At 51.4% G+C, this 18,529-nt stretch overlaps 1 protein-coding gene across 2 annotated transcripts in view; it reads right to left on the reverse strand.

Annotated features, from left to right (window-relative positions):
- Positions 1–16,425, reverse strand: part of LOC139436094 (cAMP-dependent protein kinase catalytic subunit PRKX-like) — a 124,421-nt gene extending 107,996 nt beyond the window's left edge. For both annotated transcript variants that reach the window (XM_071213487.1, XM_071213486.1), the window contains exon 1: positions 16,146–16,425. In XM_071213487.1, coding sequence (XP_071069588.1) covers positions 16,146–16,410 — 265 coding nt within the window. In that variant the 5' untranslated portion in view covers positions 16,411–16,425. The remainder of the gene's footprint in view (positions 1–16,145) is intronic.
- Positions 16,426–18,529: the final 2,104 nt, after the last annotated feature.

The following is an 18,529-nucleotide window of genomic DNA, read 5'->3' on the forward strand; positions in this document are numbered from 1 at the left end:
GATAGGGCGTCCGTCTACCACACGGGAGGTCCCCAGTTCAAACCCCGGGACTCCTTGACCTGTGTGGAGCTGGCCCATGCGCAGTGCTGATGCGTGCAAGGAGTGCCCTGCCACGCAGGGGTGTCCCCCACGTAGGGGAGCCCCACGCGCAAGGAGTGTGCCCCGTAAGGAGAGCTGCCCAGCGCAAAAGAAAAGTGCAGCCTGCCCAGGAGTGGTGCCGCCCACACGGAGAGCTGAGAAGATGACACAACAAAAAGAAACACAGATTCCCAGTGCCGCTGATAAGGATAGAAGTGGACACAGAAGAACACACAGTGAATGGACACAGAGAGTAGAGAACTGAGGGGGGAAGGGGAGAGAAATAAAAAAAAAAAAGCTACTGGATGATGTTCCCCATGGTACAGATCACAGTAATGGGTCTTTCGGCAAACGTGGAATTACCTGGTGGGTGGAGCCATGGGGTGCCCAGCTCTCACCTTGGGCGTGCTCTCGCAGGGAGCAAGATGAGAAGACACTCAGGTCTTGGGGCCACCACCTTCTACCCTCCAAGCTGAAGGAGCATGTGGATTCCTGGACCTCAGCACTCCAAGGCATCACACAGCTGAGAAGACACAGGAAAATCTGCCCAGGTGTCCTACAAGAAATTGCTACCTGGGGCCAAGGTTCTTCCCACTTGAAGAATCTCTGCATCTTCTCAGATAACAGGAAGGCAGGGTCCTTCCCTGCTGGAGGACAGAGGAATCCCCATCCTGGAAGCTACGCTTTCCCCATTTTCACCCTGGGTTCTGATGGGATGACCCTTCCCTTTGGAAGGCGTCTTGTGCTTCGATGGAGGAATCGATGGACAACTCCCAATGTATCCAATGGCTCTTCATTACTTTTCCCTCTACTCACATGCAGCCCGAATACCAACGAAACTTCTACTTAAGTTGTCCTAATGGGGAAGCAGAAGGCATCACATCCTCCCTAACAAGACAATCCGGAATCAGATATCGCGAGAAAGCACCCCAACCCCTGCACTGCAGGAGGAAAACGCTCCTGAGAAGTTGGAACTTCTTCAAGGATTGCTTCTGCTTTTCCACAAGGCAACCTCCAAAAAAGGGTCTGCCAAGTTTACAGAAATTTTAAAAAATATATATCCTCAAATGAATCAACACTCTTTGGTGCTCAAGTCTCCCTGTAAACCATCTTAACCTTTTTTTTTGTTTCATGGAATCCTTTGCCAGTCAGGTGAAAACCCTAGACCCCTTCTCAGAATGTAGCAGCAGGCAGTTTTACTTCACACCTGCACTAACACATCCCCTCAAGAAGAATGTTTTTTCAAAATTTTCAATTCAAGATCATGAGATCTTTTCATGGACCCCAGGCTGAGAACCCCTGCTGTAAACAATTTTTGTTTTGTCTCTTTTATCTTATCTCTCTCTTCCCAGCAGGAGTCTTCAAGCTTTGCCTCTGATTCCAAAGAAACATGCAGCTTCCATCCACAGAGTCCACCTTTCCTACCACTCAGAGAGGTATGTCCAAAGTCCATTCTCAACCAGGCTTAAGCTCCTTGAAGGCAAGGCTGCCATTTGATTCCTTTTTTTTTTTTTTTTTTATTTAATTCCCCTCCCCTCCCCCGGTTGTCTGTTTTCTGTGTCTTTTTGCTGCGTCTTGTTTCTTTGTCCGCTTCTGTTGTCATCAGCAGCACGGGAAGTGTGGGTGGCGCCATTCCTTGGCAGGCTGCTCCCTCCTTCGCGCTGGGTGGCTCTCCTTACGGGTGCACTCCTTGCGCATGGGGCTCCCCTACGCGGGGGACACCCCTGTGTGGCAGGGCACTCCTTGCGCACATCAGCACTGCGCATGGGGCAGCTGCACACGGGTCAAGGAGGCCCGGGGGCTTGAACCGCGGACCTCCCATGTTGTAGACCGACGCCCTAACCACTGGGCCAAAGTCCGTTTCCCATGCCATTTGATTCTTGAGCAATCCTGGAAATGGGGCTCCATTCTAGCATCTGAACCGACGTTGCTTGCAAATGGCAATGAGAGTCCTATAGATTTCCAGTCATGGAGAAAAGAGCATGGATATCTAAACCTCAACCCACACTCGCACAAAGACTTGGAGTCACATTGATTGCTAATCACGGCTGGCTCTTCTCCTTGTGGGTAGCAATGGAAGAGCTCTGCACCGTGACTGTGGTTTCTTGAGTTAAAGCCAATGTGGTTAGCTCCTTCCCCATTCTCTGAAGTAGCACCATTTTTAGGGTAATATGGCATCTGTGTATTAGAGGAATTGGTGTGTGTCCCTCAAAGGTGCTAATTCCTGGAACCTGTGAACACATTACCTTACAAAGGAGAATGGGGAGGTCAGCAGGTGGAATTCAAGTTGCTTATCAAATCACCTTAAAAGGAGAGCTAATCCTGCATTATCGAGGTAAGCCCATCTTAACACAAGGTTCCCTGGAAGGAAAGGCAGAAGAAGAGGACAGAGACAGGGCAGCATGAGAAGGCTGTGGCCCAACTTTGCTGGCCCTCAAGGACGAGTCAAGGCATGTGGGTGGCACCGACGAGCTTTGAAAAAGGCAAGATTCTCCCCAAAAGCCTCCAAGAGGATCACAGTCTCGCTCACACCTTGATGTTTGATCAAGAAGAACCATTTTGGACGTCTGACCTGCAGAACTGTAAGATAATAAATGTGCGTTGGTTTCTGCCACTAAGTTTGGGGGCGCTTGTTTCAATGGCCACAGGGAGCTCATTCGGTTCTTGTGACCATGGGACAGATGGCAAAGGTAGACCAAGGAAGAGAACCTTCTCATGAGCTTCTGCTTGGGCCCTACCCTGCCCCAGGCATCTAATCCAAGAGTCAGAACAAGGAGGTGACCTTGTGCTAGAGAAGGTCAGATGCTCCCAGCATACAAAGGACAGAGGCTAGTGGACGGGGCCAGCCCCGAATCCGTGCCAGTAGCACCGTGTGTCCCTGAAAATAGCATGAGCCTGGGCTATATTTGGAAATAATAATAACTATTATAATAATAAAGTTCAGCGTGATGAAATGCACAGTCTTGGTTTGTTAAGGCTGCTGATGCAAAATACCAGAGATGGTTTGGCTGAACAGATGTTTTTTTAGCATCTTTCTAAGTGCCAGGCTGTTCTTGGACTCAGGAGAAGTTAATGAAACCAACACACAGACCACTGCCTTTTACTTTCACGATAAAGCCCTTTGGTGCGCAAAATTTTTTGAAAGTTTAGTAAGCCTCATTGAGCTATTTTTTTTCTTTTGTGGCTCACATTTTTGGAGTAAAGTCTAAGAAACCACTGCCGAACACAAGATCCTGAAGATGCTTCCCTATGTTTTGGTTCTTATCTTCAGGTCTTGGATCCATTTTGATTTCTGCATATGTTGTGAGGTAGGGATCCCCCTTCGTTCTTTTGCACATGGAGATGCAGTTTTCCCAGGACCATTTGTGGAAGACATTCTTCTTTCCCCATTGAAGCCTTATAGTTACCTGGAGCCAGGAGCCAAATATCAGCACCCCAAGAGCAATACTCCATATCTGGAGGGGATCTTCCCTTCCCAAGTAAGAAAGAATGTCCACAGTATAGATTTCTACTAAAGGCATGATGTGGATAAACAAAGAACCTTTAGAGTTGATGGGCACTGGTGGTTGCCTCTTAAAGACAAGTCACCACACATTTATATGAAGGTTTCATATGACTGAGAAAGATGGGAATTTGAGAGGACAGCAATGCACACAGACAGGTGGCTAAAATGACACCAAAAGTAAGTAGGGAGATGTTCATTAAACTATGTAGCTCAATCTCTTTTGTCCTTCATCATAAAAGGATCTTGCTTTTTGCCTTAAAAGCTGGTGAACCAAATCTAACTGGAGCTATCCCAAACTAGGCATAATGGGACCATCAAGGAAATTGCATTATCAAAAGTTTCACAGGGAAGGAATGCTAAGACATGTGGCATTTGTCTTTTCAGAGTAATGAAATAATTTTAAATTTTTTTGTGTGATGATGAATGCACAACATGGTGATTATAATAAAAGCCACTGATTATACACTTTGAATAGATGGGATGGTATATGAATATATTTCAATAAAACTGCTTAATTTTTAAAAAAGTTTCACAGGAAGGGCCAAATGTGGTCTATCCATACAATGGAATATTATTGACCATAAAAAGGAATGAAGTTCTAATACATGATGTAATGTGGCTGAAACTTGAAGACATTAATAAGGGAAATAAGTCAGTAGCAAAAAGAGAACTATGGGGAAGTGGAATTGGCCCAACGGATGGGGCATCCGCCTACCACATGGGAGGTCCAAGGTTCAAACCCAGGGCCTCCTGACCCATGTGATGAGCTGGCCCACACACAGTGCTGATGTGTGCAAGGAGTGCCGTGCCACACAGGGTGTTCCCCGCGTAGGGGAGCCCCACACGCAAGGAATATGCCCCATAAGGAGAGCCGTCCAGCGCAAAAAAAAGTGCAACCTGCCCAGGAGTGGTGCCACACACATGGAGAGATGATGCAGCAAGATGACACAACAAAACGAGACACAGATTCCTGGTGCCGCTGACAAGAATACAAGCAGACACAGAAGAACACAACGAATGGATACAGAGAGCAGACAACTGGGGGGGGGGGGTGACGAGGAAGGGAGAGAATAAAAAAATAATAATAATCTTAAAAAAAAAAAAAGACAACTATGATATGATTCACTTATATGAAATGTCCTGAAAAGGCAAATCCATAGAGACACAAAGCAGTTTAGTGATTGCCATGGGCTGGGGGGGAAAAGGGGAAATGGGGAGTGACAGCTAATGGGTGTGGGGTTTGTTCCTGGGGTGATGAAAATGTTCTGGAACTAGAGAAGTGAAGGTTGCAAAACACTGTATATGTTCTAAATGCCACTGAACTGTGTACTATCAACTGTTTAATTTTATGTTATATGAATTCCAGTTTAAAAAAAAAGTTCCATAGCTGTCAAAAGGGAAGATGATAATGAAGACGATAAAAATGGCAGAGGTGCTAGGGGACGGAGAAGATGGTGAAAGAAGCGAAAGTGATGATGGTGGTGGTGGTGGTGATGATGGAACATCTCACTGATACATCAAACTCAGCATGTCCAGAACTGAACTCCTGATCTTCTGCAAAACAAAAATGGCTCCAAACAGCCTTCACCATCTCACCTGATGGCAACTCCAACCTTCCAGTGATTTAGGCATAATCCTTGGGATTCACACTATCATTGTATTAAATCCTATGGGCTTAATCTCAAAAGAGATCTAGAATCCAACCATTCTTCACCACCTTGCTGAGACGTCCCTGATTCAAATCTCCATCACCTTTCACCTCCTAAGAGGTCCGTGCCCACCCACCCCCAACAGTCTGTTGTCAACAGGCAGCAAGGAGAGCCTTTTAGCACCTAAGGAAGATCTCACTGCAGGGTCAGGTCTGCAAGATCTGACCTCGTCGCTCTCCTTGCTCCATCCACTCCAGCCACAGTGACCTCCTGGGCATTTTCAGAGCAAGTCAGGCAGGCTCTGAGCCTTTCTTCTCTGCCCATTGGGTTCCAAGGCTCAGCTCCTGGACCAGTAGCCTCAGCATTCTCTGGGAACATGCTAGAAATGCAAATGATCAGTTCCCACCCCAGATTTACTATATCAGAAACTCTGGGGATGGGGCTGGCCCCCGTCTTCAGGAATCCTCCAGATCCTGATGCCCTGAGGGTGAAGCACACTTCTTTCTCTGGGTATCCCAGGACCAACGGTGCCCCACTTTCCAGGCTTGGGTCAAACACCTCCTTCTGCAAAAGGAGGTGTGTCTCACCATCTTCTTCCATATGATACCATGCTCCCTCACTTTGCTGGCACTCCCAAGCCCCATGTCCCTGTCCTGCCTTTTCCTCCCTATGGTTCTAAGACCACCGTTCTATGGTGGGAAACCACCATATTCCCAGATGATGCTCTGTCTTCCCCACCTGGAACGTAAGCCCCAAAAGGCAGTCATCTGTGTGCTCGTTTTGCTAATCCATCACAAATCCAAGAACACGCCTGGCACTTAGAAGATGCTCAGTAATGTTTGTTGTATGAACCAACCATCCCAGTTCGCCCAGGACTGAGGGTTTTCCAGAGATGCGGGACTTTCAGTGCTACCCGGGTAAAGTCCTGGGCAAATGAGGATGAGCTGGTCTTTCCAAGCATGAATGAATAAATGCATACATGACTGAGAGGGCAGCTGCTCTTATTGTGTCCACTCCATGAGAGCACCCCAATATATTCATGGCCTTGATGGAAACAGGCTGTGAGAGAATGGACGGAACTTGCCCAAAGATGCTCAGCTAACAATTGGCCACAAAGGCTGTGCTTCCATCTGTACTACCCTGGGCTTTTGTGCCCCGGCAAGGAGCGCCGTGTGCTAGAAAAAAGGGCACGCTAGATGCTAGAGCAAAGAAGATATAAAGAGGCAGCCTGATCCCCAGAAAGATCTTATGAAAACCAAGTGCAATGGATGTAAGCTACCTGGCATATGGTAGAACCCCAAAAATGTTACCTTTAAAGATTGGCAGTTGACTCTTCTCCCAAATAAGGAAGAGTGAAAGTAGAGTTTAAAAGAAAGAGAATCTTTCAAATAGGCAGAGAAGGTGGTGGCACTGTGGTTGCTTGAAAAAAAAACTGGGGGGAGGTACAGGAAGCCCCAGGGCGGTGCCCAGAAGAGACGCAAGAGCTTTACTTAGAATTCTGAGCACGCCACCTGCCAGAAACAGAAACAACAAGGTGGTTAGAAGCTTCCCCATTGTGGGGAAGGTGGAACTGATACTTCCGTGGGTCACATTATCATCTCTGCCCCCTTCGGCCCTGACAGAAGATGTACACTGCCCATTCCCAATGGTGGAGGGACCTGTCCCAGGACCAGAGCTACACACACTCATGATACCATGTCTTTACGCACATGGGAGACCCAAGACAGGCCAACACGGGAGACAGGGGCCCTCTTCTGGGGGTTTCAGAATGTTCTGATGGGATTCTGCAGGTGGGCAGCCAGCTTCACCCCCACAGGAGGAACTCAGGAGCAGGAAGGCAAGTGTGACAGGCAGAAGTGAAGAGGTAGAGACTGTGGGAGGGGTTCAAGTGTGTCCCCTGGAAAGATATGGGTAAGTCTTGACCCCCAGGTCCTCAGAACGGGTCCTTATTTGAAAATAGGATTATTGCAGGTGGAATTAGTTAGGATGAGGTCCTATTAGAGTTGGGAAGGCCCTAAATATAATATATTATAAGAGAAATAGAGGCACTGTAGGAAACAGAAAAAAGAGAGTGGAGTGATGACTGTGGGAAACAGAGACTGGAGTGATGTGTCTACAAGACAAGGAGGGTTGACAACCTCCAGAAGCTGGAAGTAGAGAAGACAGTCCAAAAGGGGTGCAGCCCTGCCAAAACCTTCAGGTTAGACAGCTGGCCTCTGGAACCATGAAAGAATAAATTCCTGCTACTTTAGCCCACCCAGCTTGTGGTCCTTTGTTACAGCAGCCACCATTAACTCATACACACTGAGTCAAGATGGTGCCTTTTGAAGTCTAGTCTGGCCGTGAGCATTCAGGTAGAGGGGTGTGACTAGAGGAGGTTGTCCCCCTGACAAGAAGGTCTCTCTCTCACTGTGGGGAGGACAGATGCTGAGGTGGGGAGCAGAGGGAGTGTGGCAGGAGTGGAGGCGGGGAAAGGCGCGAGATCCTTGGTTCCATTTAGCTCTGGGGATGACCTCTCCCACAGTGTCCTAGACAGCCTCTTCCTCTGAAACGAACGCATGACTCCATTGCATTAACTACACCCAAATGCAATCTATGTTGAATCTATAAAACACTCTCCAAACTGTAACTGGGTGCTGTCTACCTTCAAGGATTTGGAGAAAGCATGCTAGGGACTCCTGAGGCCATGCCCTACGGTGTCTAGAAAGGAGAGTTCTGGGGCTCTCCGTGCCCAGTGGATGAGGCCAGGACTACAGAGGAGTCAGCTCCACCATTCTCTTGGGCAAGCACATTCGTTTCCCAGGTGGCTGTGGCAAATGACCACTTGCTGGGAGGCTACAAACAACAGAAATGTGTTCTCCCACAGTTGTGAAGGCTGGACGTCAAGGTGAAGCAGCACCGTGTTTCCTCCAAAGGCTCTGGGGGAAGGTCCTTCCTGCCTCTTCCAGCTGCTGGCGACCCCAGGTGATCTCCATGTCACAACACTCCGGGGTCATCTCCACCTGTACATGGTCATCCACTCCATGTCTCTCTTCTTTTTTTCAATGACATTTGTCGTTGGACTTTGGGCCCATGGAGATAATGCATGAAGATTTTATCTAGGGATCCTTAGCTCATTTCATCGGCAGAGACCCTCTTTCCAAAAAATCTTCCCATTCCAAAGTTCTGGGTGGACATGAATCTGGAGTTTTCCTGTTGCTGTCCCCTCCCCTGGTCTGCCTGCATATCTGTACTCCAGTTTTATCCTGTGCAGGTCTTTCCCAGCCTACATTTTCTTATTATTATTCTTTGTGCCCCACTTTCTCAATCTCCACGCATTTTTCCCTTTCTTTAATTGTTCTTTTGTTTGTTTATTTCTCCACACATTTTTTAACCCTTCTTTCGAAAGACCTATTTCTCCCTTTTTTTCTTGAGCAGGGAGTTACTGTTCCTTTGCATTCCCATTTCCAGCATGTCCCTCATCCTTCTGGGAGTCACAGAAGACAGAGGAAGGAGAGTCTGGAAAATGAAGAGGAACGCACAATCGGCAAAACTCAGAGACAGCAGGTGGGTGGTTTCCAGGGCTTGGGGACCTGGGGAGGGGCTGCTAAATGGGTACAGGGGCTTCCTTTGGGGGGGCGATACTGATCTTAGAAGTAGACAGTAGTGACAGATGCCCAGTCTTGGGACTGTGCTACCTGCCTCTGACCTGTTCACTTCAAAGTGTTCAACTGTATGCCGTGTGAATTTCAGTTTGGTAATTACATGAGTTTCAAGTTTTAAGAGAGGAACAAAGGCAGCCTTCCACCTTTGAAACATTCTCTTGTCGTCAACCTTTTTTGCTTTTTTAAGAATTATTTTGTATTTATTTCTCTCCCCTTCCCCCCCCCCCACCGCCCCAGTTGTCTGCTCTCTGTGTCCATTTGCTGTGTGTTCTTCTGTGACTGCTTCTATCCTTATTAGCGGCAACGGGAATCTGTGTTTCTTTTCATTGCATCATCTTGTTGTGTCAGCTCTCCGTGTGTGTGGTGCCATTCCTGGGCAGGCTGCACTTTTTTCACGCTGGGCAGCTCTCCTTACAGGGCGCACTCCTTGCGCGTGGGGCTCCCCTACGCGGGGGACACCCCTGCGTGGCAGGGCACTCCTTGCATCAGCACTGTGTGTGGGCCAGCTCACCACACGGGGCAGGATGCCCTGGCCATGTGGTAGGCGGATGCTCTATCAGTTGAGCCACATCCGCTTCTCTCTTGGCATCAACTTTTGTATCTTAGTTTTTGAAGTTCCTGTGACGCTATTCGACTGAAATTGTCATTCACTCAGAGGAGGCACGCACAGAAGATAAACACGATTAACGAGCCACACCCAAGTTTCTGCGTACTGTCAAGCAATAAACAGTTCTCTCTTCCGATGGGTGATGTACACAGCTCCCACTGGAGTATTTATTTTCTCATCAGTCGTTCATATTCTACTCATCCAAAAAGTATTTTATGGAAAAGGAGGGGGGTACATAATAGCAAAGTAAGAGGCAGGAAAGGATGCCCTAGCCAATTTCAGGGAACCAAGGATGCAAGAGGAAACCTGTCCGAATAGAGGAAAATCACCCTAAGCACTTACTATGGGTTGAACTGATTTCCCCCAGCTTCAGTCAACATCTAATTCCCAGTTTCATGAATGGGACCTTCTTTGGAAATAGGATCTTTGGAGAGGGGATAAGTGAAGATGAGGTCAAACTGGATTAGGGTGGGCTCTTCTACGGGGGAAACTGGGGCACAGACACTGGAGAACCAAGTGATGTCGGAGACAGAGCAAAATGCTGCCAAAGCCAGATACCTTGTTGTCGGACTTCTGGTCTCCAAAACTGTGAGGAAGGCAATTCCTGTTGTCTTAAGATACCCAGTTTGTGGAAATTTGTTCTAACTGCCCAGGAACCGAAGAGGACCCCTTAGAAAGAGCCATGTATCACTAAACATCCATGAAGGTTTCCTCCCATCTTTAGAAGGTGATGTGTGATAGAAAAAAATATAAATGGTATCAAGCACGAGGGAGTTTCTTTGTGTTGATGCAAGAGTCTGAATTTTGACGTGGTGGTGGAAGGAATCCACATATGGGATGGAAACACATTTAACCAGGCACGTACATACACGCTCACGCAGGGAAACAATGCATATAAAAATGGGTGGAGGGAAGCGGACTTGACTCAGTGGTTAGGGCATCCGCCTACCACATGGGAGGTCCGCAGTTCAAACCCCGGGCCTCCTTGACCCGTGTGGAGCTGGCCCATGCACAGTGCTGATGTGCGCAAGGAGTGCGCAGGGGAGCCCCACGCGCAAGGAGTGCGCCCCCTAAGGAGAGCCGCCCAGTGCGAAAGAAAGTACAGCCTGCCCAGGAATGGCACCACACACAGGGAGAGCTGACACAGCAAGATGACGCAACAAAAAGAAACACAGATTCCCCTGCCGCTGACAACAACAGAAGCAGCCAAAGAACACGCAGCAAATAGACACAGAGAACAGACAACCAGGGTTGGAGGGGGGGAAAAGGGGAAATAAATAAATAAATCTTTAAAAAAAATAAAATAAAATAAATGGGTGGAAACTGGACAAGAAGCACCATCTCCTTAGTGGGACTATCCCCACGTGGGTGCCCTGGTTGTCATCTGCGCCACAGCTCTACAAGATGATACCATGGGTATTGTGATTCTAGCAATGGAAAAAACTATATCATTGATGTGTTGGCAGTGGCCACTGGAGGTTCTGAGGGCAGGGAGTGGGAAAAGCAGGTGTAATACGGAGACTTGGAATTGTCCTGAATGATGTAGCAATGACAGATTCAGGCCACTGTCTATCTTGTCATAACTTACAAAACTGTGCAGGAGAGAGTGTCAATGACAATGTCAACTCTAATCCATGCTTAGGGGCAATGCTCCAAATGGGTTCATCAAGTGTAATGAATGTATCATACCAATGAAGGATGTTGCTAATGTGGGAAAGGGTGGGAGTTGTAGGGAGCGGGGCATGTGGGAATTCCCTATATTTTTATGTAACTTTTATGTAATCTAAGTATCTTAAAAAAAAAAAAAGGTAGAAAATACACTAAAAAAAAAGATGTCATTCTGGGGGCAAGCGTCAAAAGGGACATGGGAGCCCCATGCACAAGGAGTGCGCCCCATAAGGAGAGCCACCCACAGACGGAGAGCTGTCGCAACAAGATGATGCAACAAAAAGAAACACAGATTCCCGTGCCACCGACAACAACAGAAGCGGACAAAGAAGACGCACCAAACAGATACAGAGAACAGACAACTGGGGTGTGGGGGGGAAAGGGAGAGAAATAAATAAACAAATAAATAAATCTTTAAAAAAAAAAGGAGAGCTGCCCAGCGGGAAAGAAAGTGCAGCCTGGCCCAGGAATGGTGCCGCACACACGGAGAGCTGACACAACAAGATGATGCAACTAAAAGAGACACAGATTCCCGTGCCTCTGACAACAACAGAAGTGGACAAAGAAGACACAGCAAAGAGACACAGAGAACAGACAACCAGGGTGGGGGGGGGGGAGGAAGGGGAGAGGAATGAATAAATAAATAAACCTTAAAAAAAATTTAAAAAAATAAAATAAAGTCCATATAATAAAGTCTATGGAAAAAATATGCAAAATGTTACACTATGGGCCACAGTTGGTGGTGAAGAGTCTGAGGATAATATCTCACAATCTGTAAAAATGCTCCACCACGGTGTGGGGTGTTGGTGAAGGGATACTGTATGGGAATTCTACACATAGGCATGATTGTTTTGTAAGTTCACAACCTTTGTATTAAAATACATATTTTTTAAATAGGGTGGGTTGGGGGGGAAATTCACTAACTGTAAGATGCAGCCTATACTTAGCAGTGATATTTTGACGATGCTCTTGCATCGTTTGTAACAAACGTTGCACGACAATGCAAGGTGTTGGTGGAGAGGTGATGTAAGGGACCCCTGTATGATGTTCTACGTATTTATTCTGTAAGGTCACAACCTGACTGTACACTCATTGTTTATGCATGCTCATGGAAGAATGATACACTTTGTAAAAAATATATTTAAAAAGTTACACCATCCCATCTCTTACAAACGCCTACTCTGCTTTTTTTCCCAAACTACCCCGCATTGGTAGACAACCCGTCCGTCTTTCACTCTGGCAATTTGCCATAGCTCAGTTGACGGGAAACACAGAGGAAGGCCACTGGGACACAGACTCTACTTCTAGTTTTATCACTCTGGGGTCTTCGGGACCCCCGGATCACGGCCATCGAGCTGGGCCTTTGGCTCCAAGCATCTCCCCACGCCATCCTGCCATCTCCGCAGCCACTGACCGCTCGGCCAAGTTGGGCATCAATGTGTGAGCGTGCCCAAGCACTTCCTGCAGGGAAACGACTCTCTGGTTGTTTCTCAAGATCTCCGGGCATCTCCTGTGCGCTCAGGTCAAAGTCCGAGGTAAGGGACGCAGACCCCAAGGAAGGCACCGGCTGACTCACCCAAGAGATTAGCACCGGGCTCAGACCAGACTAAAATGCAGCCTCGGGTGGGGCAGGGACTTCAAGCAGAACTGTGGGGAGGAATTAAAAGCCAGTCAGGGAAGCGGACTTGGCCCAGTGGTTAGGGCGTCTGCCTACCACATGGGAGGTCCGCGGTTCAAGCCCCAGGCCTCCTTGACCCGTGTGCAGCTGACCCATGCACAGTGCTGATGCGCACAAGGAGTGCCCTGCCATGCAGGGGTGTCCCCCGCGTAGGGGAGCCCCACGCACAAGGAGTGCACCCCGTAAGGAGAGCCGCCCAGCGCGAAAGAAAGTGCAGCCTGCCCAGGAATGGCGCCGCACACATAGAGAGTTGACGCAGCAAGATGATGCAACAACAAAGAAACACAGATTCCCCTGCTGCTGAAAACAGAAGCAGACAAAAGAAGAACATGCAGTAAATAGACACAGAGAACAGACAACTGGCGGGGGGGCATAAATAAATACAAAATAAATCTTTAAAAAAAAAGCCAATCCATGTCATCCAGGCTCATTCTAGAAGGTTCCCAGGGATGGCACTGCTCAACTGGGAAGCTGCACAACACGACAAGTTAGACCTGAGGCTCTGTGGTGGGGCGGGGGAAGGGTGCTAAGGAATGGTAGAAAAAGAGGAGGAGGAGCTAAAAGGCAACTTGTTTTCCTGGCAGGAAAGGTCAGGGTGAAGATGCTTCACGCCATCCAGCAAATTCCCCTTGAAAAAGAAGCATCTTTTGTCATCAGCAAAGCCACAGAAGAAATCCCAGCAGGAAATCTCTGCCCCGCCCTGCCCCCTCAGTCCCTGGCATGGCAACATTCTTTTTTTCCCTTTCTTTTTTATTAGAACAGTGGTAGGTTTACAGAAAAATCACGCAGAAAACAGTTTTCACATACCACCATTGGTAACATTTTGTTGCAACTGGTGAAACAGTAGCATCGTAATTATACTACTAACTATAGTTTACGTTGGGGTTCACTGGGTGTTATACAGTCCTGTGTTTTAATTTTGATGCTAGTAACACGTGACCTGAAACTTCCCCCTTTTAACCGTATTCAAATACATAATTCGGTGCTGTTAGTCACACTCACAGGATTGTGCTACCGTCACCACCGTCCATTACCAAAACTTTCCCATCGCCCCCAAACCTGCGACATTCTCTCTTAAAAAAGGACGAGCTGCTGCCATCCCCTGGGCACCCACTGTCCCCTGGGCATCGTCCACCCCCCTGTGACGCAGGCAGGACCTGTCACCTCCCCAGCCTCTCCCCCGCCACCGCCCTGGCTCCCACCGCCTTTCACAGCAGACCCACCTGAGGGCTGCAAAAAACAAAACTAAAAAAAATTTTAAAAACTAAAAAAAAGAAATAAAACTGCCCTACTGTGTGCGGGGGGGGGGGGCAGCCCGTCCCCCTCTCCTTCCCACTGTGCGTTTGTATTTACCCTACTGCTATAAACTGCCGGGGTCTGTTTTATTCCCAAGCCTTCACCCCCTCCCCTCCCAAAAAAAACCACACCTAGGTTTTAAGTGGACTCAGCACAGTTTCTAGGGAGAGAAAGGGAGAGAGAGAGAAAGGGGGGGAGACAGAAACAGAGAAAGACGAGAGGTACCTGTGCAGAGAGATGTGGACAGGGGACACCTTGCACAGGCCACCGGTTTCCCCAGTGGGCGACCTTCTCCACTCCTAGGCCAACTCCACAGCCAGCCAAGCTCAGCTCTGCCCCCCAACCTCTCCTCGGGCCAACCCCTGCCCCTCTCTCCTTCCTGCACACCACATCCCACCTCTCTCCCCTCGACTCCAGGCCCTGGAGCTCGGCGGCTGCTACGGGAGTCCTGTGGCCGTGTCCCCGGAAAGCTCTTTCCAAAACCCCACCCTCCAGACACCTGCGGCAGCCTTCCCCCACACTCCCTCCTTCCCCAGTCAGGTCTTGGCGTACCCCCCCCTTCCGCCGCACCAACCACGCATCTGCAAGGAAAACCCCGGAAAAGAACTGAGAAGTCCCTCCCTCTGCCCCGTGCTTCTGAGGAAACCGGCGGCTGGGGGGTCCTGGTAAGTCTGGGGTATGACCTTGAAGCACGTCTTTCTCGGGCCCGGTTTTCTCGTTTCCAGGATTAGAGGTCAATCTAAGAGGACTGAGAATCTCTGTTCCCTGGACACAAAGGCTGAGGATCCCCGTTTCGGGTCCTGAGAAGCAACACGTTGGCTCAGCCCCCGTAGCAACAAAGAGTTGCTAAGAAGCCACAGCCCGCGCCCACCTCTGGCTGGGATCCCGAGCCCACTGCGGGCTGCGCCCTCAACCAGCGCGCCCACTGCCCAGAGAACTGGAAACCTGGTTTACCGGGCTGCCCCAGGTGAGGTCAAGTTCACGCCGGAGGGCAGAAGGCGTGGAAAGCGCCCCAGAAAAGAATTTCCAACTTTCAGGGGACCGAGACCAAGAAAAGTAAAAGCGATGTCAAGAAATGCCTAATTCGACACAACCAATCCAATGTCCACATAGAAGAGGTGGCATTGGAGTGGGAAAAGTGGACATGGTGGACGATGGGTATGGGGAAAGGCAGGAAGAGATGAGAGGTGGAGGTGTCTTTGGGACATGGAGCTGCCCTGGATGGTGCTTCAGAGGCAATCACCGGACATTGTAAATCCTCACAGGGCCCACTTGATGGAATAGAGGAGAGTATGGGCTATGATGTGAACCAATGTATATGAGGTGCAGAGGTGCCCAAAGATGTACTTACCAAATCCAATGGATGTGTCATGATGATGGGAACGAGTGTTCTTGGGGGGGGGGGGGAGAGGTGGGGTGGGGGGGTGGGGTTGAATGGGACCTCACATATATATTTTTAATGTAATATTATTACAAAGTCAATAAAAAATAAAAAAATTAAAAAAAAAAAAAAAAAGAAATGCCTAATTCGAAAAAAAATTAAAAAAAAAAAAAAAAAAAAAAGAAATGCCTAATTCGATCTCCAGCAGTAGCCCGCGCCCCCCACGCCCCAATTAAGCCACGGGACACCTGTCCCCAGAACACTGCGGCTCTTCTGCCCCCCACCCCACCCCGCGCTAGGTCTGTCAATGCCACGCGCAGGGACCGTGGGAGGGTGGCCTGGGGGGGTGGGGGTCGTCCTAGGTCCCCGAAGCGAGGTGACTGACCCTTTGGCCGCACACCGGGGGAGGGAGTGCAAATGAGGAGCGGTCCAGGCCGCCCGCAGGTTGGTGGGGCTCCGTGGGGGGCGCCCTCCAACCCTCGGGGCGCCCCGGGAGCCGGGGATGCAGGGGCCCCGGGCCAGCGGCGCCGGGCAGGGACCCTCCCCAGAGCGGGCCGAGAGACGGCACGCGGGACTCTTTGTCTGAGTACAGCGTCCCGAGCGGAGCTGCGCGCCCCAGGTCGGGCGCATGGCACTCACCCACGACCGAGAGCATTTCGAAGTCCTCTAGCCGGTACGCGGGCGGCTCGGGCGACGGCGCCTCGGGGCTGAGGCGCTGCGCGGATTTCCCGTCGGGGGTCCCCTCCGGGGGGCCTTCGCCGCGGTCCCCGGGGCCGGCGCCCCCCGCCTCGGCCGCCGCGGCCGGCCCGGGCGCCTCCATGGGGACGCGCGCAGGTCCGCGGGGCCCGCCTTCCCGGGACGCAGCCTCGGAGGGCGGCGCGGAGGCGGCGGCGCGCGGCGGCATCGGCGGCGGCCGCCGGCGGACACCGCTCGGCGCGCCCTGCCCCGCGCGACCCCGCCTCCCGGTGCGCGGCCGGAGGGACAAAGGCGGGCGAGGGCGGCGCGCGGAGGGTCCGGGCGCCCGCGCTCACTGCAGCAGCAGGAGCAGCAGCAGCTGGTCGTAGTGACCGCGGGCCTCGGGGGCAGGGCGCGGGGGCCCGGGGGGCGGGGGCGGCGGCGTGGCCGCGGCGGGGGGCGCGGCCCCGGCGGGCGGGGGCGAGCTGGGGTCCCGGCCGCGGGCGCCCCGCTCCCAGTTCATTCCTCGCGTCCCGGCGCCGGCGTTGCGCGCGCGCCGATGGGGAGCCGGGCGGAAGCGGCCTGGGCGGGGCTCTCCCGGCCCGCGCGCCCCCGCGCCTGCCCGACGCGGCCACCCGGGCTGGGGGCGTCGCCCTCGCCGCGCTCCGCCCTCGCCGCGCCCTCGCCTGGCCTCCCGGCGCCCCGGATCCCCGCGCTTGGGCCTCCGGGGACCCCGGGCTTGCCGGACCCTGGGGCGGGGCGCCCTGCGTTTGGGGCGCTCCCAGAGCGGCCCCCGCGCGGAAGCCGAAGTGGCGGGAAGAGCCGGGACAGGGAGGGCGTGATCTCGCCAAAGTAAAGTTAAAAAAAACAACTGCAAACGGAGCGGAGGGCGGGACCGGGTGGCCTCCAGCCGGCACTGCTCGGGCTCTAAGGGGCACCGGGGCTCCCCAAGGCTTAGCCGGGGGCGCTCAGGGACGGTGCCACCTTCCTGGCTTTGAGTGCGCCTGCACGGATGCCAGATCCTGGATTTGGGAGAGGCGGGCCACCGGCGCCCGGGAGCTCCCTCGCCGGCTCCGTGGTAGCTTCCTGAGCCTCTGTAATGGTTTCCAAATAAACAAGAAAAGCTAACGGGGGAGGGACTTGCGATGAAGGAAACTTGATTGGCCACAAGTGGCCACAATTTGGATTTTTTTTTCCCCTATGTAAGTTTGTCTCGTGCAATTCTGAGACATCCTTATACTGAAAAAAAAAAAAAAAAGGGATTCGTATTTCTTTGAAATTCGAATGCAACTGCCGGGCCTCCAGCACCGCTGGTGGCTGGCCTGGGGCTATCGCCTCCCCCGCGCAGGGCAACCGGTCCGCGGACTGTACTTTGAGCAGAAAGAGGGCAAACCCAGATGGTGGTGTTTGGGGGTGGGGTGGGGAGGGGGGGCGTCGGTACCTGGCCCCCGGCCAACTCAGACTGGACACAGGTGGACGTGTCCACCTGCTGGCGAGGGGTGGCGCGGCGACAGGAAGTCGGGCGCCGGCTCGGGGTGTGGCGCTCTGGGCCGGGGCTGCAGGCCTCGCCGCCCCCCACCTGCATTTTGGGGAGGGCAGCCGGCCCTCCTCTCTCTCTCTGCCAAATCTCGAGCAGGAATGCGAAAAATGCGCCTCGCGAGCCCGGGAGCGCCCGCGCCGGGTTGGGACAAGGTCACGCCTCGCCTGTCGGCGCGCGGCGGCGGGGCTTGGGGGCTCGCCCGGGACGGGGCGCGCGTGGAACGCTCGGGCCTCCCCGGCGTGCGCGCGCCTTCTCCAGGCAGTTGCGACCCTGAAAAGGCCGCCCGCTAAAAAGAGCGACGTCGCCGAGGCTTCGGGTTTGACACCCGAGCGAGCTGAAATTGCACCCAGGAAGGAAAAAGCGTGCTATCCAGGGACAGAGTGGCGCGCGCGTGGGCGAAAGAGTTGGTCTGGTCCTCCGCTCACACAGGCAGGCTGGATTTCGCAACACTTGGCTTGACAAAGCAGCTTTCATCTGGGAAGGATAAACAGGCTTTAGAAACCACCGCCTGTTACTGTAAATACAAAAAAGAAAATTCCCAGGAAAGAGGCATTAAAAGGTCGTTACCCCCTTTAGGAGATGGCAGTGTTTGTTGTGGGGCGAGGAGATGCTGAACTCTCAACAAGGAATGGAGCTTGCCTCTCCCTAAAACGAACTATAAATTATGGGCAAGAGGTGAAGATGTTGTTAAGTGTAAGAGGAACCAAAGCTATATACAGCTTACAGATGATTAACTCAGGATACATATATATACATGCACGTACATACATAACTGATCTATAAACACGTGCAAAACAGCGGCTCATTC

Source organism: Dasypus novemcinctus, chromosome Y, assembly GCF_030445035.2.
Source record: "Dasypus novemcinctus isolate mDasNov1 chromosome Y, mDasNov1.1.hap2, whole genome shotgun sequence".
NCBI classification, from domain to species: Eukaryota; Metazoa; Chordata; class Mammalia; order Cingulata; family Dasypodidae; genus Dasypus; species Dasypus novemcinctus.